We start from the raw sequence: 24,474 nt of genomic DNA on the forward strand, positions 1-24,474 counted from the left end.
CCTTTATATGAATTGGTAGTTACAATTGTAAAAACTACCAAAATGCTATGTATTTCCTGTGCAAAGTCAGGCGTTTTACATATGAAACCTAATTTCACGTATGTGTTATCAATGACACATCAGATAGAAGCCATTATGGTAAAATTGTTTTTTTAAACCATTTTTATCCTTAATTATTAATTTGTTCTTGTGTTTACAGAAATGAAACCAATGATATTTGCAAACAAGAATATGGAAAGATATATAGTTTAATTCAAATCCATGGTACAATATTTTGATTTTTTGTACTGATTATTTTAAACATTGATATATATTTACTGAAGGAAATTTACAAATCGATCTACTTTCTAAGCAATTTATCATAATTGAAAACATAATAGACATGGCAATAATAAACAAAAACATAATTTCTAACAATCTTCAATGTTTCACAAACATTGCAATTATTTTTATAAAGTTTTGCATATAAATATATTTTATTTTATAAGTGAATATGTCTCATAAGATTTTATCACTGAGTTTATTATTTATCAGAAGTGATCTGATGAATTAAACGTTTTTATTAATCTTCTTTTTGTATAATTCTATCAATTCTATATAATTTTTATGGCCAGTTGTAAATAAATAGCCATAAAAGCTTGTAACTTTTTCATATAACTCTTTTGGAACAACAACATCAGAAATTGTTTTACTAACCCTTTTAATTTATTTGTATAGAATTCACCTTCTCTGATACGAGACCATTTTGCACAAGGAAAAACAAATTTATTTTTCTTAAGCTAGGTTTTATATCTAAAAAACCTGACTGTGCTGCAAATACATAACATATGTTGTTATGGCATTATGGTCTATTTCACCAGAGAATTGGCCCCATAGTTTATTATGACCTACACATTTGTAATTGAAAAAATCTTCAAAATATAAAAAGGAAAAAAATCTAAGTCGAAGGGACACTAAATCCTTTAATATTTATAATAGTTTGATATTCAGTTTACTACTTAAACTATAAATAAAATATAAAAATTATATCTATGATATAGTGTAAAATATTACATAAGATTATTTAGAAAAAGTGTAAATCAACAAATATGGATAATATATTTTGTATATACATACCAGTTTCAGCTTCCAGCTTTTGATTAAAAATATATTGTAGTGTAAAAATATCATATACATAAATCTGTGCTTCGCGTTTATTTTGTAAAGCGCGTTCGAAGCGATAAATCTACGCAATGAATTCGTTAAATTTGATATTACATGCTTATTGTAGTTTTAGTATGTGTATTTAAAATATTATGTTAATATATAAATGAGTTGTACATAACTATATTATTTAATAAATGTAGATTTTTAACTGTATCCAAAACAGTTAATCTTATAAACGTCTTTCATTTAAAGACGTATCATTTTGATATCACACTTACAGGAAAATTGTTTCGATAAAAAGTTTTGTTTCTATAATTAGTTAATGAAAATGAATAACGAATGAGTGAAAGATAAATAACATATTTATTATCTTATTTCACTGTTTTCCATCATGCATTCTCTTTCTAAACTATTTCTTATCTATATTTACATATATGGAGCATTTGTTAATTATTCGCTTCTCTTTGTTCATATTTCATTTTATATAATAATTAATATTTACTAGAAATTGATTATCAATGTCATTAAATTTTTAACTTATAATACATAACTTATTTATTTACAAGCTCAATAAGGTATTTAGACACATTTTTCAGTTTGTCATATATTGCATGCAATGCAATGGCTTAACAAATTATGTTCCTCAATTGGCATAAAATTCATAGAATTTTGCTGTCACAAAACATAATTTTTATATATCACTAATTTGCTTACTCTTTCTTTTCAGAAGTGTCTTCATCGTTGGTACTTTTCAATCTCAATCGAGCATTTAAAGACCTTTGTACTGGACCCGTAATTTGAGTAGACGGTCTTAAAGACGATCTTCTACCTTCCAATCTAGCAGCAATAAATGGAGAAGGCGTTTGCCGCAAAGATGATCTTCTCACCTCTGGAGCAAGACGAACGGAAAATCGTTTAGTTGATCGGTTAAAAGCTGGTTCCTCTAATCGTATAGAAGCTCTTCTGGATGTTCTATCTAAAGGTTCATCAAATCTTATAGATGATCTTCTAGATGATCTTTCTAAAGGCTGATCAAATCTTATTGATGATCTTCTTGCAGTTCGTTCTAAAGGATCGTCGAAACGGATAGAAGATCTTCGAGGGCTCCTTTCTAGTAAGTCTTCAAAACGCATGGAAGACCTGCCAGTTGTTCGTAGTAAAGAATCTTCAAACCGGGATGAAGCTCTTCTTTCGGATCTCATTATTGGTTCGTCCAAACGAACGGAGTATCGCCTTGGGGTTCTGGACCATGGATCTTCTATGTATGGCGGTGGTGGAAGAAGGCTGTTTCTGCGAACTTGCAAGGGGCTGAGACCAACCGATGGCCGACGACTTGTTGAAGTTGTTGGTGCCGTTATAAAGCCAGCTGGACGTAAGGAGAAACGTCGAGGTCTTGGTTGCATAGGCATCTCAGGTGGGGTCATACTTGCCGTACCAAGTTTGCGTTTTGGCTCAAAATTACCTAAAAGGTAAGGTAATAGATTAAAATAAAGATATATTTTTTAAGTAAATTAATTTTAAATTATTTACATGTATTACATAAAGGTTATCAAGACACTTGTTTTAGCACGATACATGTATGATATTAGTAACCAAAAGCAACTCTGATCGTTTGATGATTATTGTAATTTAATAGTCACTGAAATAGTTTCTTAATGTATATTTTATGATTTAATTTTTTGATAATTTATCTTAAAAATATTTTGTATATACACCTAAGTCTGTTTTTACACGGTCTTTTTGTACACGGTTTTGATATAACACGGTTTGAAAATTGAATATTTTTAACTTTTTTACACGATTTTATTCCATTTAGCACGATTTGAAATTTTATGTGCTTAAATTTTTTTTTGTCAAATTTAATTTTTGCGAAGTATGTTCATATCACAAAAAAGTATTTATGAAAGAAAAAAGTCTGAAACCATCGATAGTATCGATAGTTTGCGAACACTAGCTTAAAGATTTAAGTGAATTCCCCTTTAGCGCGTACAAACAATTTTTACTGGTCAAAGCAAATGTGAATAGCACTAACTAAAATAAACATGAATTCTTGTTCTTAAAAATTCTTGATTTTCACTAATTTTAATAGGTTTAAGAGATTAGGAACAAATCACCCATTTTTGTATAAGATCAATGTCTTTTTTTACACGTTTTCTTTTTACACGGATTCTTCTGGAACCAATCTACCGTGTAAAAAGAGACTTAGGTGTATTTCAAACTACGTTATTAATACAAGATTGATATGGTTCATTTTCATTATGATATTTGATTGTGTTAGTATTTTTGACAAAAATGTAAATCGAATTTGGTTTATAAAATAATTGTAATAAGTGGTTTGTTATTAGCACGTGAATGAAATAATTAGCTTCGTGAGTAAATTCAACATTTTAATATTTATCACATTCAAATTGTTAGTAAAAGCTAGTGTTGTATAATGTGCAACATGAATACACAAACATCAATGTTAGTAACATATATATTACTTCTTTGTAATATATATTTACCGTCTTGTTCGTGCAGTGTATTAAGTGCTCGTAATAAATCTGCAATTGAAGTCTCTTCGAGAAGTGATCTTTTACCTTCATCCGGAGGCAAAGAGAATAAACTGGGTCTGCCTTTCTGTGTGTTTTGTATATATTTAACAGCGTCAAATCCTCCTGCTTCAGCATCCGTAATAGCGGGTATACAGCTTCCGCGGCGGGATTTGAAAGGATTGAGGCGGGATAAGAGATTTTTTGTGGGCGGTTCTGGAGGTACTTGTGGTGCGACCTTCTTTTCGGGGATAGGGAACGAAATGGAACCTCTTCCTGAATTTCGTAGTTGCAGCAATTCTTTCAGCTTAGCATTAGCAGCAGGGCCAGACCATGTCCATTCGTTGCAAGGATCGACGTACTCTGGACGTTGTACTCTGATGCGATATTCACTCGCTGCACGATTTCTTTGAATTTTAGGCTCCATGCTCCATAAGCTGTCAGTTCTTTCTGAAGCCAATATGTCCTCATCATCAAATCCATGGATACCAGCACTTTCTTCTCTCTCGGCGAGATCTCCAAGAGCACCGACCACGCAAGCCAATAGCTCCGAAGGTTGCACAATTGATCCGCGGTGGCCGAAAGTGCGATTCTTGTCAACTCGGTCTAGTTCAGAGTCGGACTGAACCCGCACTAGGTCAGGCAATACTGTATCTAGGTCGCTGTACTGGCTCTCAGAATTTGCACGTCTTCTACATGGCAGAGAGCAAGGTTCTGAATACATGGTTAAATCTGGACAACTTTGGCTGCGACCATGTGCTAACATTGCTATAGACAGATTATCCTTGTAGACTGGCTGCAAGAATAATGAAGTTTATAGGTAAAGGTAACTAACACTTTATAAGACAACATTTAATATGGTTTAATTTGGATAATGAGAATTTCCAAAATGTATATTAAAAATTCAATTTTATATTTTTACCTTAAAATTAACTAAATATAATTCATTCAATATTCTTCTCAGATATCCGACATCCCTCGTAACACCATTCCAAATACGTTCCTGTGTTATTTTAAGATTATTGGCAAGTTTATGTTCCAGGCGTGCAAGTCGCTTCGATTTAAGTCCTCTCAATATGAAACCCATGCACATCAAAATATATCCAAGTCCAAATGTCATCCAAAATATTAAGAATATTTTGTACATAACAAAATAGGCACCGTATCCTTTATCCTGAGTAATAAAATATAAATAATTATTTTAATTTATACCAACAATTTTATTATTATTATCTTTCCAGAATTCTTTTACCTGCATGCCAGCAACATAGTCTCCGAATCCAATGGTTGTCAAAGTAACAAAAGCATAATAAACTGCGATGTCATAATCCCAATCTTCAAATAAAACGAACAAGCAAGCTGGTATGAAGATGAAGAACGTTACACCAGGAATAAGGTACAGAAGAACTTGTCCAGCTAAACCGAGTCTTAGAACTTCGTAGTTTGAATTTGTCGCAGATTTGTGCGCTTTGTATTTTTTGTACAGCTTGGTAAACTGAAAAGTATAATGTAGGTAAAACTGGTTATATCTGCATTAGTTTACTTCTAAAATAATTACAACTAATTACGAATCTATACATTCATCGAAGACTAGGGATGCATGGCTTGGGTTAAATTAAAACGGAGGGTGTCAGATTAAAAATATTATAGATATATACTATATAAATATATATAGATACTTTATTATAGATATAAATAAGATGATTTTTATATTATATCAATTCGTATTATCTTACCGTTCTTCCAAAATAATTTGAAAGCTGTGTCAATAGGATACCATGAACAGGCATGCCAAATAAGGCATAGAATATCATGATCATCCTACCTAAGGTACTGTTAGGTGCCAAGTTTCCATAACCTTAAATAAAAAATATTTTTACTAAATTTGGAAATAATATCTAGTTAAAACCATGGACTACTATTTACGGTTAAAATATTATTAATTATTTATAATTATTATTTGTTCTAGGCAAATAACCACGAACATTAGTGTAATACAGCTACCATCATAGCACCTGATTCAAGTGCGGTATTATTAGGAATTTTTTAGTATTCTTTTGAAATATTTCATATGATTATTTTTATTTAATTTAAAAGGATTTGTGTTTTTTATACCGAAGCACCCTATATTAATATTGTATTCTTCCGACGTGTATTCGACATCGACATCACGGACAAATTATTTAGCACGTGATTCAATTAGCGACATATGTAGTTAATAATTTGTAGCACCTATATGAGACGAATGTCAACATGAACCATTGTCATATTTTAAATTGTGGAGACTTTTTAGAATGTTAATGTAAATTTTCTCAAAAGTATACATGTATATCATTATCTTCATTCGGATAATCTAGTACCTAAGGTTGTATCAATTGATATGAATAAAATACTATAGTCAAAATAAAAAATGGGGGCAGTTAGTCTAATAACAAATTATTTGTGTAATAAAATTATAGTAAAAATTTTACTACTATATATACTTAGTATAATAATTATTAAGCTTTTTTATTGTTATTATTGTGATTAACTTTGCAAAATCTGCAAATACATTTTTTAAATAATTTATTTTTCTAAAATATGCCTATGAAGTTTAGCAATTTATTAAAAATAGGTTTGCGATGTATAACTATTTAACCATTATTTTAACTATTTAATTTAAAACAACGTCATTATTAATCGAATGTTTTTAAGATAATTGTTTGATAAATATTTTTTCAGATAATAACATTTATTGGTACTCATTTAATTTGGCGCTTATATACTTACTCATACGTAATTATAATTTTTAAACAAAATATTTTAGTATTTCTCATCGCGGATTTACATTTTTTGGGTTTTATGCGTAAGAAACCTCGTCAAAATGCATTTATCATTATTGTGCTTGAAATACAAAATTACCTTTACCCAAAATTGGTACAAAAATACAAATAACAGTTTAAAAAACTTCAATTTTAAAAAAAATGTAATTGTGTAATTAATATTTCTCACGTAATTAGCATATTCCGTATGAGAAACAAAGTTTTTTTAGATTTATTTTATTCATTTTACAATTTCTTCATATTACAAACATTTAGTAACTTATATTATGTCATATTATGACATTTGGACTTATTAAGATTGAAGGCAACCTAGTAGTTGTCTTATCCTAGAAGTCCTATCATATTTTTTGAGCAGCAATACCCATGAAAGGCTAATTTCACTTGAGATTATATTTGTAATGTATAATCCCAAGTGAAAATTTGATATCATACTGCCTGATATCAAACTAGCCGAGATTTGATACAAACCCGGAACTAATTTGTGACGGTTCACGTACTTAACCGTTATAGCACGACGGGCATTACAACAAAGTTATTCATAAAATGTACTACGTTTATAAAATAATTCAAATTTGTTTATATCTACTATTATATCTACTTTTCTACTTTGTTTACTTTATAATGTTTAACTTGCCTACAGTACTGGAAACCGTAAACGAAAAGAAAAAAGAATGGTAGAAGTCCCAAACAAATGGAGCTCGGTCATCTGCTTCTGTATAGTTGAAAACAGATCTTCCGCAAAAATCCGTCAACTTGGACAATATTGTGTACTGGGCAGATGGATCATCAGGAAAATTATATTTGGAGAACAGGGCTGAAAATAATAAAAATACTCATACATTCAATTCATAAAATCATTCAAATGCGCTTGGCTCTTGCAAATTTTCATTACTGCTAAATAAGATTCTATGGTAAGTGTACAATACAAAATGGATTTATCGAAAACGCAAACTTTACCAATATGTGTATAAATTACACTAACTAGACAAATAAATAAATGTACTCTTATTTATTTTTAAATAGAATATATAATACAATTTATTGATCTGATACATATACATATTTTTAAATATGTTTAGTGAACTTGTTAGAACAGTTTGCCAAAAATAGAAATCGTGCTCCAATTTGTTTGATAAATGAGTCAACTACTCTGATTATAGTATGAATAATAATGATACAACTCTTTTCGGTCTATACTACTGTGTGTATATCAATTGACGAAAAACTGTCCATAAAAAATACGACAACGTGACTACAGATATCAACACGTGAGACACACTGCCTGAAATGAAAATTTTACCTAAAATTATTTTTAATAATAATAGACATTATAGTTTCAAATAGAGTTTGATAGTTTAAAAAACGGTTTTCTGGGAGAAATTGTGGAATTTATGATTGTTTTGACTTTTATTATATGGATTTTTGAATCGATGGCGACCCAGTAGTTGTCCAATCCAATTATGATTAATTAACTATACTCAAAGTATTTGTTGATATTTTTATTATATATATGCAGCTATACCCACGAAAGACGATTTTCATTAGAGTAAGAGATCATTCGCTCATTTCGTTTAAATATTTTTTGGGCAACCTGGTAATTTTATATTTTATATTTGCTTAATTGAAAAATTGAATTATGCCAATACCGTTTTAGAAATTTAGTAACATTGACCTTACGTATTATTTACACAAAGTTTTTCTAAGGTCAAAATCGAATGAATGGATTAATCGCTACAGTGGCACGCCCTTTATAGAGCGATGGATGCAATTGTTCAATTGTTGTGGACCACTAAATAAATGGTAAATATTATGTAAAACATGTGATAAATGAAATAAAACCGACTAAATTTGAATTAAGTTTTATATTACATATATTTTTATGATAAATTAGCGATTTTGTCTGGGTGGGGTTCGTAGCGTTGTAGTAAGCAATAGTAAAAGTAAAAAATTTCTTATGAAGAGAAGGACAACCATTTAGTTGTTAAGGTTGATAGAATTAAACTATATTATACAACAGCTTATTAAATGTTCTAATTACTGCCAAAATAAATATATTATAAAATCTTGCTCACTGCACATATTATACTCAAACATATGCATTTTTATTGTTTTTACTAGAAGCCATATTTTTTTGTAATCACCAAACATATACAAATACTTTTATAGAAATTTTTGTTTTGCTTGTCTATTTTTTTATTATAAATGCCTTCTCAAATATGAAATGTGAAATTGATAATATTATTTGTTTCCTCGGAATCATAAATTTTAGAAAATTTTAGTGTGGGGAAAATTTTATGACCAACTGGTCATAGTTCACTAACTTATTTATTTTCTTTATAATTGTATGGATAAATAATGCTTTACTCATAATATATAATACAATTTATTGAAATTATTTAAGATGAGTAAATAAAGAAAGTTATACAAATAAATTTTTGTAGTTATCACAATTATTATATTTATTTTATATATTATTAAGAAAATTAAATGAACAATGAGTGATTAACATTTAATTTCATGATTGGTTTCAGGGTTTCGTGTTTCATGCTTCTTCATATATATACATATATATCGCAGATTTAAAAACTCTATGATTTGGATCCAGAAGTTGAGGTATGTTAATATTCATTTTCATTTTGCATAAACTCTAAATTCGTTTGGCATTAAAAATACTTAAAGATTTTAATGCAACAACATAATATTCTCCCAAACTAGATCATTATGTCACTTTAATCCGTGCTATGACATTTTCAAATTAGAATAGCCCATTGTCACGTCTATTGAAGTGTATTTCCTGAACATTTCGTGAATTGGTTTTAAAATACTAAGTTATTCATACCAATACAATCTTTTAAAAATAGATTAGTTGCTTCATATGTAATTATGAAGCACTAATTGTTCGTAATTATTTCGAAATATTTGTAACACTGATTATTACTAGCATTTTTGTTTGGATAAAATCTGCGAATAAGAACTAATTTAACTACTATCACTTTTATTAGGTTTGAAATGGCATTTGCTTATTGTTGAATGGATTTAAAATCGACAAGAATGTGTTACTTGAAAACTAGTAACTCTTATCGCTATAATTACATTTCTGAAGACAATTATGACAAGTCATAATATGACATATTTGAAAAAAAATCGCAATAACATATAGTAATTTTCCAACATCAATATCTATCGCGACCATGGTCCGCCTGATATGAAATCTTGTCCTTGTCGTGTATGTTTCGATATCGCACAAACATTTTTTGCACATGAAGATAAATAATAATAATACTAGATTTTTATGGAATCAAAGAAAATTCTGAGAAGATATTTATACTGATTTTCGTATATATGTTTTAATTTGATGTGCACTTGATCTGCACTTCAGAATTCTGATATCAGGTGTACATTGACACTGTTCATCATTATCCTAATATGAAAAACATGTGTTTTATTAAATGCGTTGTGCTGTGAATTGTAGTATCATTAGGTCAACCATCAGTTTTGATTTTTGAAAACAATTCATCATTTTGGATAAGAATATATAACATATTACTATAACATACTACTATAAGGACCTACGTTATTTTCAACCATATCATCAAGGACTACTCTGCTGTTCGAAAAAAATATTTACCATATAATTTATAACTCTCCTCAGTAAATATCTAGCAAAAATTATGAAGAAAATAGATAATTAAAGGACAATGAGTAGATATTATCAGTATTAATTCTACTCTAAATATAAAATTGAAATGAGTAAGAGTAAAAATAAGTTTCTATATAAAAAATGATACAAATATGAAGATGCCATAGTTGATAATAATACAGTTACCAGAGATTTTTAAGAAAGTGTGTTTTTCAAGTTTTTTTCTTTTTCAAAGTTAATAGTCAAAAGGTTTTGGGCCAAAAAGTTGGGATGGGGTTGTCTTTCCTCGTACCTGACTTCCAACCCTATAATTTCTAGCATATTGGTGCCTTGATGAAGGCACAAATTCGAGATAAAATCTTTGACTAATGGTATTTTTGCAAATTATTAATTCAAAATTCTAATATTTGATATATAACTCTCCTATGTTTATATTTCCTTACCAAATCTGTTCGAGAACTTACAATAGAACTGATATTATTACCGGACATATCACGATTGAAATCTGTCAGGCACGTTTATCGGTACTACGATAATTTTTAAATCCATCATTATAGTAAATATTATTAGCATATGTGAGCAAACTTCGTATATTTAAAAAAAGATAAATTTATAATCTGATATCATGTAAGATCACGAGTATTCATACGTCGTAAAAAATAAATTGAATATTTTAACATACATATATATATATATATATATATATATGTGTGTGTGTGTGTGTGTGTATGTGTGTGTGTATTGTACAAATTTCAAAACAAATTTCGTTTGAACATAATTTATAATCGCTGTGATCTATAATTTCTTTATCAGTTTTTTTATGTACCTTTTTATTCCATATGATTATTTTATTGAAAGTAAAACGATTTATTGGCTACAAAGTATATTTAAGCATATAACGCCTAATTGTAAGTAAATTTTCAATTCACAAAATTTCTAAATATCTAAAGCATTATGTTTATTCAGAAAAATTTTAACTATCTACTCTTATTCATATGAAAATATATTCTTTTACATTTGAAAATCTCACTACTAATCATAACTCTAATTAAAAATAATAATACTCCATGGAAAAATATTATTTGGAATCTACATAAACATACTTTTTATCCTAAAAATAACGTTTTGTTAGTTCTTTAAAAATAAATAAAGCATAATTTAATCAATATAATCAATTATAGTTATTTTGATGTTTACTCTTATTTCAAAATAAATTCAATTACGCGAAATATACTTTAATTTGTTTGATGTTGATATATATTCTTGATATTTTTGCAAGCAAATTGTCGAAATGGAAAACGATACATTTTTATTTATTTTGTCGTTTTGATATTGTATGTGTGTCATCATTTCAGAAAAAACAGTTCCAAAAAATGTGCAGTAATTAGAACAAAATTTATAAAAAATACAGTATAATTTTATAAAAAGCTACATAATATTCTTTGAATAAATTATACTATATATTTTTTTTTATTTTTGCTTAATTATATATATTAATAACACAACAATGTTTCTTTTTCTGGTATGGTGTGCATATTATTAGTAAGATATTTTTGTAAAAATATGTTTAACTTGTTAAACTATTTCTTAGAGCTGCTAAATGATGACATGCATACAGTATCGAAACGTATATATATATATATATATATATATATATATATATATATAATAATTGAATGAATAGTTTAAGTTTTCATCATTTCTTAAATCGACAATTTGGCTGCATAAATCACAATGGTTAATTGCAAACAAAAATATTTTTCTTTTAATTTAAAGAACCAGCGCAAATTTATAAATTTATATTATACATATACCAAATTACCATTACTATACTATTTATTATATACCAAAATAATGTATAAATATATTTTGTTTTGAATAGATTGCCATCTAGAATTTTAGCTTGCTCTATATATTATATTTTATTTAAAAGGAGAGAGATGACAAATTTGAAACATTTAACATGTTTATGTAAATTTCGAATACTAAGTTTTTTATGAACTATTATAATTAAAATATTAAATTTTCAATTTCAATCATAATTTTAATATTTCAAATGTATTATTAATATTTTATAGGATTATTACACGAGAACCTTCAAAAACTAGTATGCATTAATTGTGTTACTTGTTAATAATTTACTAGTCCTTTAAACTGTTCAAATAATTTGTTGACGTCGTATTTGTTTTCCTTATTAAGATCATTACATCTCATCTCGAAGCTGTCGCCGCAAACCAATGTTGATACAATACTTGAAATTTACAAAAACTGTAAACTCTTATTAGAAATTTAATTGCCGAAACTGGAAAAACTACTAATATTAACAATGATAATACTATAAACTAATTATTAAATTTATATGCCATGTAATTTTTAAATGACAGATATTAACAGATTTAGCTGTATTATTAAAATAAACTTAGGTAGCAACTTTTTAGTACTAATAATTTTTCTGAATTTTTTTTAACCTACTACATTTATATTATTTTTTTATAATGCGAAATTTAAAATACATGTAACACTGAATTTTTACCCTCAACTCAGCAGTAACTTTTTTCTAAATTCAGTTAACATTGTTAAAGATCCAAAAATTTGTTCGATTGTAAATATGTTTCCTGAAATTTAAAAATCGTGTCAATTTCTTAGGATATTGAAAATAAAAATCTTCTGCTTCTTGGGATAAAAAATATATCATATATTATTTTAAAATGGTTAGTAACCATTGGTTATCGACATAGCTTGTTCTACAATTACAACAAATAATTCACATCCAGAATAATTTAAATTATTCTTTAATAATAAGCCATAAACATCTAAAAAAATATTAAATGTGGATAATATTTTTCTTAATTATCTATAAGTTCACATATGGTTCATATAAAGTTTTTAAATCTGTACTTATAGTACAAGTATCAGATTAAAAAAAATAAAATCATTAGATATATTATTTAAACAAAAGGTACAGAAATTGAGCAATTAATAGCCGAAGAATATATAATTCAACTTTCAAAATTTCAGTTTAATAGAATTTTATCTATAAAATGATCTTTGACATTACTGATTGTTTAGAATATCGAAAATTTAAAATACCAGAAAATTCTCACGTTTATGAAAATGGTCAATCACCAATTACATAAAACCTTAGTAAACGTCATAAAATGATCATATTTTTAATCAAAGTATCAAATTTTATTTTATAAAATCATAATGCGCATGGTTGGTTTACAGCATTTAACAACTTTTTGTGATTTGTCTAGAAATTTGGAAATCGATTTAAGCTGTCAGTTTATATTTTGATGGACAAACGTCCAATTCATGTATGACTTTGGTAATGCAAAAACGTTTACTTAATATATGTGAAATTAATCATATTGGTTTTCGAGACAATGAAGACATTCAAGATGATAAGCACACTAAATGATAATAATAAATAAGACAAATAAAATGTAGAGGGCAACATCAATATTACGACGATAATTGATATTGACAACTCAATTCTTCAGGTATTTCAAAAGATATTGAAATAAGAATGAATGCTTTAACAAGTGGTAAAAAATATAATAATAATTGACTGACTGATTATTGATTATAAAGACAAACCGTAAACTAAATATTTTTGAAATACATACCGTGAATACCTAATAATAATAATACCTAATATAACGGATTGATTTTGAGCAGAGAAGATATATATATATATATATATATATATATATATATATACTTTACAAATATCTTTATCTGTATTGGATATCAAATTAGAAATTATTTTCCAAACCCAACCTGTTCATAAATAGCGATGTTACCTGATAAAATTACCTGTTTAAATTATACCCGCATGCCATAAATGAAATTTATTTCCAAGAATAAATAACTACCTGCTAATAAAGCAATTAATCACATAATTATACTACATCAATCCAAATCCTCGAATAATAAAACTTTTTTCAATTGTTTTAATAACAACAATCTATTATTGATTGTATAGCTTATTGTTGTTATCCGACATCCTTGAGAATATAAAAAACTTACGTCATAATTTTTATTTAATTATATCAAAATGTCGCTTTATATGAATGCAATTGCATCTTCAATCCTTTCATTAGCGTCTTGATTAATGGATTATTTATTTTAATTCGATTCATTTATTCCGGATTGCTGTAGTTGTTTACATCTTTGTATGTAAAGTGATTTTATTTGCCAATTTCATTCAGAAAACAATATATGCGGATTTTCTATGTTGATATGAAAAATCATGATTGTAAATGAATGATTTCTGTTATTTTACTGAACTCAAGTTCAATTCCTATATTTTGATAACAATAAAAGAACAACCTTATAAATACAATTGTTTGCGATAAAAAATAACATGTCGACAATCGATTTTATGTGTAAATTAAATCAGTAATTTATATTTATATATATATATATATATATATATATATATATTTATTCGTAAGAATGCCATAATTAGTAATAATATTTATTTTTTGGTTCTTGAAAATAGACATAGTTTTCTGTTGAGCAAAAATTTTATCAGCGCACTTTCTGATAGATTAATTTTATATTTTGGTTGACGATTTTATGAAATAAAATCATAATGAAGAAGAAAAAAAACATAATTTAAAAAAATTGTCTTAAAGTGTAATAGTTTTATTCATTTACATACAAGATTGCTGTATATTTCATAGCTTAAATGTAAATACCAAAATAGTACAGGGTGCGCCATTTATATGTAGCTAATGGAAATGTTGAATAACTTTTTTTTTTATTTGCATAGATTTATTTCCCAACAAAATAATTTTTTAAGACAATATGCTGGGTGTAAATGCATTTAAAGAGATTATCTCTTATGAGATATCTCTTTTTTTATTTTTTTGACATTTCATTTAAGATCGTATGGCCATTTCTTTTTCAATCTTCGAGTAGGAGATTCCTCGCTTAATTCTTTTAAATTTTTTTTTGTGTGACCTGGTAAGTTTTTGTGGTATTTTTTTGCTCCTTTCTTTTATCATTTCATTAATGATGAGTGTCTTTTGTAATATACCTACCAGGGTTTTGAATAACTTGAACAACTTTCAATGAATTTTAATAAACTTTTTTATTATCAAATTTAAAGCCTTACATTTTTTTCCTTTAAATTTGGTAATGAAATAAAGATTATCAAAATTCATTGAAAATTAATCAAGTTATTCAACATTTCCATTGGCCACATATAAATGGCGCACCATGTACTATTCACAAAGACAAGAAATTTGTCCCGTTATAAGCATACTTTATCCATACATTTAGTGTTTTCGGTACATATGCTCAAAACAATAGACCAGTTTCTATTTTATTTAACACAATCTATTAACATCCCATTAGCATACCGTCACAAATCACAATTAGTGTTATGTCGGCGGTGTTAAATTAAAATTGTCAACGGAGAATTCGGTCTCGGAACCAGAATAAACGTGGTCATCTAACAGCGTGCAGCAGTTAATACATTATCCATTTAAGCATAAAACAGGAACTGACCCATCAACACTGATTCTTCATAGGAATAGGAAATACTCAATGAACGAACCACTTTAATATTCATAACTGTCAACTTGCAAATTTAGCTGATATGGCAATTTTCGCTCTGTTCCTTGGGTAAAGGTCGCGGGCGGCAATCAACTGAACCAGGACCGAATGAATGGAAGAAACATTTCGAACGAACATTTTTGTTTTTACAAATGTTCAACATTTTAATATAGGCATTCTATGGTTATCTTAAACCGTAAATTATAATCAGTCATCAGTATTAGAGATCGAAAAAAGCTATGCCAACCATTGGGTTGCCACCTAAAGCTGCAGTATTAGAAGTCGTTACAATAATCTCATAGGATTTTTAAATTCTGGTTGCTGTTAATAATATATGTATGAAAAAAGCAATCTACGAATGATACTGTAGAGATTCATCAGTATTAGAGATCAAAAAGAACTATGCCAACCATTGGGTTACCACCAAAATCCGCAGTATAAGAAGTCATTACAAGAATCTCATAGGATTATTAAATTCTGGTTACTGTTAATAATATATGTATGAAAAAAGTAATCTACGAATGTTACTCTAGAGATTCATCAGTATTAGAGATCAAAAAGAGCTATGCCGACCATTGGGTTGCCACCTAAAGCCGCAGTATTAGAAGTCATTACAGCAATCTCATAGGATTACTCTCAAATTCTGATTGATGTTAACAATAAGTGTATAAAAGGTAATCTAGGAATTTTACTATAGAGATTCATTGTGAATATTCAAACTATGTACCCACTTATATAATATTATGTACGTTTTTTTTTTTTTCTGTTCTTAGAATCAGAACTTGAGGGTTCTATTGGCTAGTGTGATAATACTTCTTAACCACGTGATTTTTTAGAAGACAACCCAAAGGTTTGCCTATATATTGTTGATTGATTTATTTACTATTGTTTTTTTCAATTTCTAATGATTTTTTATTTGATGCAGCAATTCTGGGAAAGTATCATTAACACATGTTTTTATCTATATGCTTGTTTTATACTTTATACTACAAATATATTAGTTGTTACGACTGAAAAGTTTTTCAAGAACTTCTCCAACTTTAAAGATGTTGGTTAGTTGTTTGTCTATCAATTTTATACAACAATTTGTTTTTTTTTTTTAAAAAATTAAATTATATAACACACAATAATGTGTTTTTTTCTTCAAACTTAAATCTAAAGTAGAGCATAATTAAAGTCCAAAATGTATTTTGGAGAATCCAAAATACACACATGTGTGTGTCCAAAAGACACACATATTTAAAAAAAATGATTATGATCTTATAGAGTTTCAAATCTATAATTATTAAATTTCAATAAGAGTGTTTAAAAATTTTTTTTATTATTTATGTTTATAATCGAGAATTTTAACAAGATATTGTGGAATATGCCGTTCAGATATCTAAATAGTTCTATATAATTTAATTTATTTAATATTTTTAAAACGTAATACATATAAAATATGAAGAACCATGTATAAATAAAAATATATTTTACATATCTTTACATATCTTTGTACTCATGTTTAAGTATGTATTCATACAATAGGTACTTGAAAATCTAGTTTTGTTTCTAATAGAAATAACTCAAAATTATCTATGAATATAGACTTATAGTATTTCAATTTACATATTTTTTATGTCTCATTAATTGATAAGCTATCGTTAATTTTATGAATGACTCAGAGATGATTTTAGACTTTAAACTAGATTTAAACCAGTTCAAAATTCCTAAATTTTCACACCTTTTATTCACCATTTGTTTAAATAAATAAAAAATTATAGGCTTTTCTATATTTCAAAATTGTATTAAAATAGTACAATATTATCTTGTTTAATTTTCATAGTGCTTTTAAAAAATAATTTTGTCAAATATGCTAAAATAAAGCATTTGATTATTTGAAGTTAATCATATTATTTGGACTGGATTTTACGTGAACCTGGTCGAATATACATGATATGCATCTCAATTTTATCATAATCACCAAATTTAAATTGTTGGAAATTTGATAAAATTGTAATTAAACACATGCTCTCTGTGTGATTGGTCATATCAAAGCGTCTGATTTTACTGAGATAAATTTAAAAAAAAATTATTTGTATTCTTAATTTTATTGCGTCTAATTTAGAATGAATATGTATATACATACTTTTTAAATTTCAGGAAAACAGACATCAATTTTAAAGTTACAGGGAGGACTTGAAACTATTTCTTAAACTAACAGGTATTGATGATATTATATATATATATATATAATATATATATATATTATATATATATATATATATATATATACAAACGCGAAAGCAGTTATTGGAAATCAAATCTCATCTTCATATTTACGAAGCAGTAAAAATTTATTAATGAAGATTGTATCAAATTAAATTTTATACCAAATTTACGATTCAAACGTGTTAGTAATTAATCATTTGTACATAAACGGCCTCATTTGATAATGTTATTAAATTTATTTGTTCATAGTTATTATCTCAGTTGAATTATCTCTAAAACCTAATCTTAATCTTTCTAAATGAGATCTCTTCATTAATACATATTCCAAAATTAAACTGACTACACTTGGTAACTATACAAAGTATTGTTTTTGAGAATTCATCATCGATTTTAAAAAATTGTTAAGTTTTCATCGATTTTAAAAAATTATTTTCTCCTATAATATATATTCCAAATTATACTGACTATACTTAGTAACTATAGAAAATATTGTTTTTAAGATTTCATCATCGATTTTAAAAAATTAAGTTTATTTTTAAAATGTGTCTATTAAGTTTTTAAATCATAATTTTTAAATACCCATAAATTAAAGATGGTCCATAAATATGTTATATAAAATTATAAACAAGAAGAAAAATTAACAGTCCAATTATTAAAAATGAAAATAGAGAGACCCAGTTTGATGCTTTTGCTATAATAATAAAACTACAGAAAAATACATGAAAATCAATGAAGAAACTAATAAAATAAAAACTTTCTGTTTCAAATTATTGATTGATTATTTTATAAATTTAAATATTCATTATATTATCAATTCTAGGGGTAGAAGGTCGGATTTGAACCATTTAGATGTCTTTTTGAAAATTTAGTAATTTTAATAACTATATGGACGCTTTTCGAAAAACTTTGTTTACACCTGTATATATATATTTATATATACATACATGTAAATTATCATATTGTGTAACAAGTTTTAATGCCTTTACAACTATACAAGCGCTCTAATAATTTGATTAAAACGTATAATAGATATGAATATGCAATTATACTTTATCCATCTTAATAAGTCTTATTGTTAGTACTAGATCATTTTTTCTTTCATTAAATACAGCGAAAAGAATAAACTTAACATATATTATTATTATCATATCAGTACATCTTATCATTTCATGAGTACCAACATCAATATAAGAAATATTCTAACTTAGAAACCAAGTGATTTAAAATCATCTGATAAATAAAAGTGATTTTTCCAACGTCTATTGTAAATAAGATTATTGTTCCGCGTTTTATTATATTTCAAGATTATATAGCTGATTAGTAAAAGATTATTAAATGATATGATTGAAAATTTAATCCATGGGATTAGATTTTGACGCACGAAACTAGATTTAAACAAGATTCTTTGAAATAATATTCAAAATACTGATAAGCTGTGGTATTGAATAAAAATTAAAATGTAGCACAAATTTTTATTGACCTCAAAAAGGAATTATTTTGAAATATTTATTTGTAATCTTGTAACTGATATTAAATACAGGAGCAATCGAGGAGAGAGCACTAAAAATAAAACTATTATTTATAATTTAGTTTATAATTAATTTTGTTTTCAATGATTTTATTTATTCATTTATATTCACACTCGTCTTTGTTAATCGTTATTATAAACACATGCACGATTATATTTGATACAAATTTCAACTACTGAATTGAATCACTTGTTTGTTTTTTCATTTATAAACAATATGATTTAGAGCAATTGTAATTGTAAATATTATTGTAAACAACGGATTTGAAAATATAATCGGTTAACTTAAGTCAATTTATATTAATTGATTTAAATACCGAAGTGCATGCCATATGCAGAATTTATAAAGTAGTAGCTATTATAAATATTTGTGAATTAAATTGTAAACAAAATTAATAAGTCATGGGCTGATATTAATATTTAACTGATCTCTTTAAGCAAGTTTTGGATAAAATGTCAGAAATTTAAATTATAATTAAAACGAATATTTTTATAAAATTTGATAGTAGTTTTGAAAAATAAACATACATGCTTTTGTATTATTTTAACATCTCAAATTCAACTGAGATTAACAGTATTTTAATGACAATTGTGTATAATGTTACAAATAGAAATATTCATTGTATCTTATTATTAACAATCGCTTGAAATTAAATATTATTGATTTCATTAGATATTATTGATTACATGGATTCAGGTTACATTATTCTTGTGCAAAATACAAACACCTGAATCAAATTACTTCGGCAAGATAATTACATTCACTTTAAATTAATAATTGAAATATCTAAATAAATAATTATAAATATATATATATTTATATAGGGTAGGGAGGGCCACAAAGGTCCAATTTGACTTTGAACAATTATATTGTAAAAACCAAACCAATTAGAACACAACAAATACAACATATCAAATGAACAACTATCTGACTATGTTCAATAAAACTTCCAAAATTCTGCTAACTGATGATCATCATTATAGAAATGTGTTTTTAACACTGTTTTTCAAAAATTTTAACCTGGTTCTTTTTACTCTATAGACGGAGATACACATTCTGCCAAACCAATTACAACACAACAAATACCACATTACAAACGAACAATTATCTGACTGTGTTCAGTAAAACTTCCAAAATTCTGCTAACTGATCATCATCATTATAGAAATGTGTTTTTAACACTGTTTTTCAAAAATTTTAACCTGGTCTTTTTTACTCCATAGACGGAGGTACACATTCTGCCAAACCAATTACAACACAACAAATACCACATTACAAACGAACAATTATCTGACTGTGTTCAGTAAAACTTCCAAAATTCTGCTAACTGATCATCATCATTATAGAAATGTGTTTTTAACACTGTTTTTCAAAAATTTTAACCTGGTCTTTTTTACTCCATAGACGGAGGTACACATTCTGCCAAACCAATTACAACACAACAAATACCACATATCAAACGAACAACTATCTGACTATGTTCAGTAAAACTTCCAAAATTCACCATTGTAGAACTGTGTTTTTAACACTGTTTTTCAAAAATTTGCATCCTGATCCTTTTTACTCCATAGACGGAGGTACACATTCTGCCAAACCAATTACAACACAACAAATACAACATATCAAACGAACAACTATTTGACTATGTTCAGAAAAACTTGCTAATTGATGAACATTATTGTAGAAATGCGTTTTTAACACTGTTTTTCAAAAATTTTAACCTGGTGTTTTTTATTCCATAGACGGAGGTACACATTCTGCCAAGCCAATTACGACACAACAAACACCACATATCAAACGAACAACTATCTGACTATGTTCAGTAAAACTTACAAAATTCACCATTGTAGAAGTGTGTTTTTAACGCTGTTTAATGTAACCTGGTTGTTTTTACTCTATATACGGAGGTAAAAATTTGCAAAAAGAGTGCTTCCTACGTCGTTGTAGATAAAATAGAAGGACTAAAGAGATTGGGAAGAAGAAGAATGCAGATGATTGATGACCTACGCAAAAAAGAAAATACAGAGAACTGAAAGCCGAAGCACAGACCCGGAAGCATAAAAACAGAAAGTTCGAAGAAAATGTGTGAAAGTGTATAAAATGTGAATAAATTGGTAGTGAAAATAATAAACAAGAGAAGAAAGTTAAACATTAATTTGTGATGCACTCACCCTAAGAACCAAATACTCCAATGTTAGCGATATCATTAATTAAAATATTGAATTTTGTCTTTGGTATAGTAAGTACTTTTAATAATGTGAAGACAAAATGATATTTTTTGAATAAATAATGAATTTTTACTTAGTTTTTTTAATACTCTGTAAATTTTATTTCCTACCATGGATTTCATAGCGATCGATCCGGTCTTGTTGTCTCCTGGCCAATTCTAGTCGACTTTCGATATGGTAGAAGATGCTCGCTCCCAAAAAAAGGTATGTCACGTAAAAACTCAACAATGCCAACCACTGTTTCAACGACATCTTCGCTTTTCAAACTACACAACTTTGCGGGAATCCGCAATTCGGACGGAATTGTTTACAGTATTATTTAACGAAGCTCACGAATTGTCGAAAGTCAATAAAAACGAAAATTTCATAAATCAACGTCGCAATGTTTGTACTTAAAACATAAAATTTATAAATAGTGAGAATTGTTAATATCATGAAATGTGTCCTGGCTTGATATCGGGTAAGTCCATTCTAAGAAGAAGCAGCAGGAGTATGTCTTGTAAATTTGGAACTAGAGTTGTGTTTTGTAAAACTTTCTTAGCCATCATATGATTCAATAATTGTCTTTCACATGCATATCTTAACAAATCACTCGCGTTTTTATGTCAATTCGAAATAAACTTGGTTTTATAATTGTATGGTTCACACATTTCTGAAACAACCAACTTGGTGTCCAATGATTTTGACCGTTAGTATGAGTTTGAAATTATGTATCGTCGCGGTTCTGATGTCGATAATGCACTGGCTTCAATACAATGCGATATATATACACAAGTACAAACATCATATGTGCAAAACCGGACTGGACATTATACCGTCTATCGTCAACGTGTCCACTGATTTCGAGATGTACGAACAAACGGCCGATCAAATAGATTCACTATTTTTAGTTGAAAACGTGAGAAACGTGCATATATGGATACGTTTGTACTCTCACTAATTACTAGCTAATTAAGAACATAGTAACACCTACAACTCAGGATAGAGATTTTTTAAGACAAGTTTCATTTGGACGCAGTTTTCTCGATAAAGATTTAATATTAATGATAAATATTGAAAATTTGTTAAAATATGGAATTAGTTTTGAACAAACTCTATACAAATTTTTATATACAAATAAAATAAAACTCAAATATTATAAAGTGTGGAGTCAAGATATATTCGATTTTTCACATGTTTATTTATTAAGCTTCTAAAGAAGGGAACATCCTCTGTATCCCCAAAACGTCGAAGAAAAAGAAAAAAGAAGCAATATATATATATATATATATATATATATATATATATGGTGTGTGTGTGTGTATGTGCACATATATTTGCTTTTAATTTTCTGAACTAAAAGCCTCCTTTTTCTTCTAACAATTATTTATATATTTTTTTTCATTTTGTAATTCTACGTTTTGGAGATAATGTTCTCTTCTTCAACGACTAGGAATTGTTTTTTTTTTAATTAAACATTCGATTGAAAATTAAAACTAGTGGGGTGTATGGCATCGTGCCTTAAGGCAAATTGCTGGAAGTTCCCGTACCATAACAAAATGTTCGAGGAATACTGAATGTTTTCAAATAGATTATTATGAATATTGTAACATTGTCTAATATTTATAAGAATTATAAAATCTGAATTATTTTCGATATACAAAAAAAAATTTTGAAAAAAAAAAAAGTTGAAACCTTTTTTTTTCCAAAATCAATTATTTTGTTAAGACAAGCAGAAAGTTCTTTGAAGCACTTAAATCGGATGCTTAGATCTCTCAAAAACTGCCATTTTTTACACATTAGCTCCGTATCTTCAAAATGGCTGGGCCTGCCTTTGCCAAAAACTAATCAGCTCATCTCCCTATCAATAGGAATCGAATGTTTTTTGAATAATTCATATCGTTTGATGTTTTGCGTGCGCCCGAAAACGTGACTGGAAATTTGTATCCATACATACATACACACACACACACATTTTTTCTGAGGTATGCCAAAATGTTCAGAAACCTTCAAAACGGCCCATTACGTACATACCCTACGGAAAGTTAATTATCAACATTATTATTTACTAATATATATTAAATTCGTAAAACTTAAATATACAAGTTAAGAAAAAAGCATTTAAATAATAATGTATTACATGTATAAAAATAATATAAAACTGATTGAACTCTTTCTTTGTGCTTCATGGTGATCAATACTTTTCAATTCGTTGTTAAAAAAAAACTTGTTAAAAAATTAAAAAAAAACTGACTATAAATTAATGTATATCTTCAATAGGAAAGTCTTACATTACTTAATCATAAACAAAACTTTTTGTCTTTCAATATTCACAAACCATTTACACTTATAATTCAATATATTATATTTTTTAATAATTGTGTATGATAAATTTTATTGAACAGACGTGAAACAAATTACATATGAATATGAAATACAATATGAAAAGCTTAATATTTGACAGAGATGAGGTTCCTAAAACCCTAATCTTTATAATTTTGAAGTCATCTTTAAAAAATTATGTATAATTGTGATTTTATAAGTAAAAAACGTTTCATTTCGAGATTATTGCGCCTTTATTTGTGAAGTTACAAAAAAACAACTCAATTTATGTGGGACGTTTGAGCATATAACAAAATTAAATAACACCTGATATATACATTTATTGATTATACAAAATTATTTAATTCTAAAGAATATAATACAAATAACATATTTTGTTTTAAAATGTCTCAATAAATACATTATATATAAATAGTTCTTGTTTATTTATCAATGGTGCCTTCTATTGTAGTACATAACTGACCAAATTGTTCGTATT

At 27.1% G+C, this 24,474-nt stretch overlaps 1 protein-coding gene across 1 annotated transcript; it reads right to left on the reverse strand.

The window, feature by feature from the left end:
* Window positions 1-1,856: 1,856 nt before the first annotated feature.
* Window positions 1,857-22,314, reverse strand: LOC113366900 (open rectifier potassium channel protein 1-like). The gene is made up of 7 exons (XM_026608546.1): window positions 21,785-22,314; window positions 7,134-7,313; window positions 5,414-5,535; window positions 4,930-5,172; window positions 4,612-4,851; window positions 3,651-4,473; window positions 1,857-2,608 (listed from the first exon to the last, which is right to left on the reverse strand). The coding sequence occupies exons 1-7, from the start codon at window positions 21,924-21,926 to the stop codon at window positions 1,857-1,859; spliced, it is 2,502 nt and encodes an 833-aa protein (XP_026464331.1). The 5' UTR covers window positions 21,927-22,314.
* Window positions 22,315-24,474: the final 2,160 nt, after the last annotated feature.

The sequence above is a fragment of the Ctenocephalides felis genome, unplaced genomic scaffold, assembly GCF_003426905.1.
Source record: "Ctenocephalides felis isolate EL2017-DRISC unplaced genomic scaffold, ASM342690v1 CF-g0.4_SCAFFOLD_01170, whole genome shotgun sequence".
In the NCBI taxonomy this organism is placed as follows: domain Eukaryota; kingdom Metazoa; phylum Arthropoda; class Insecta; order Siphonaptera; family Pulicidae; genus Ctenocephalides; species Ctenocephalides felis.

What these genes read in the sequence shown, in the direction of transcription:
- LOC113366900 (XM_026608546.1), bottom strand. Translation starts at nt 21,926, where the DNA reads ATGTCGTTGAAACAGTGGTTGGCATTGTTGAGTTTTTACGTGACATAC. An exon ending in ACTATGTTGCTGGCATGCAG is followed by an intron (nt 4,852 to 4,929) that starts GTAAAAGAATTC and finishes TTTATTACTCAG; the next exon opens with GATAAAGGATACGGTGCCTA. An exon ending in TATTGAATGAATTATATTTA is followed by an intron (nt 4,474 to 4,611) that starts GTTAATTTTAAG and finishes TTATTCTTGCAG; the next exon opens with CCAGTCTACAAGGATAATCT.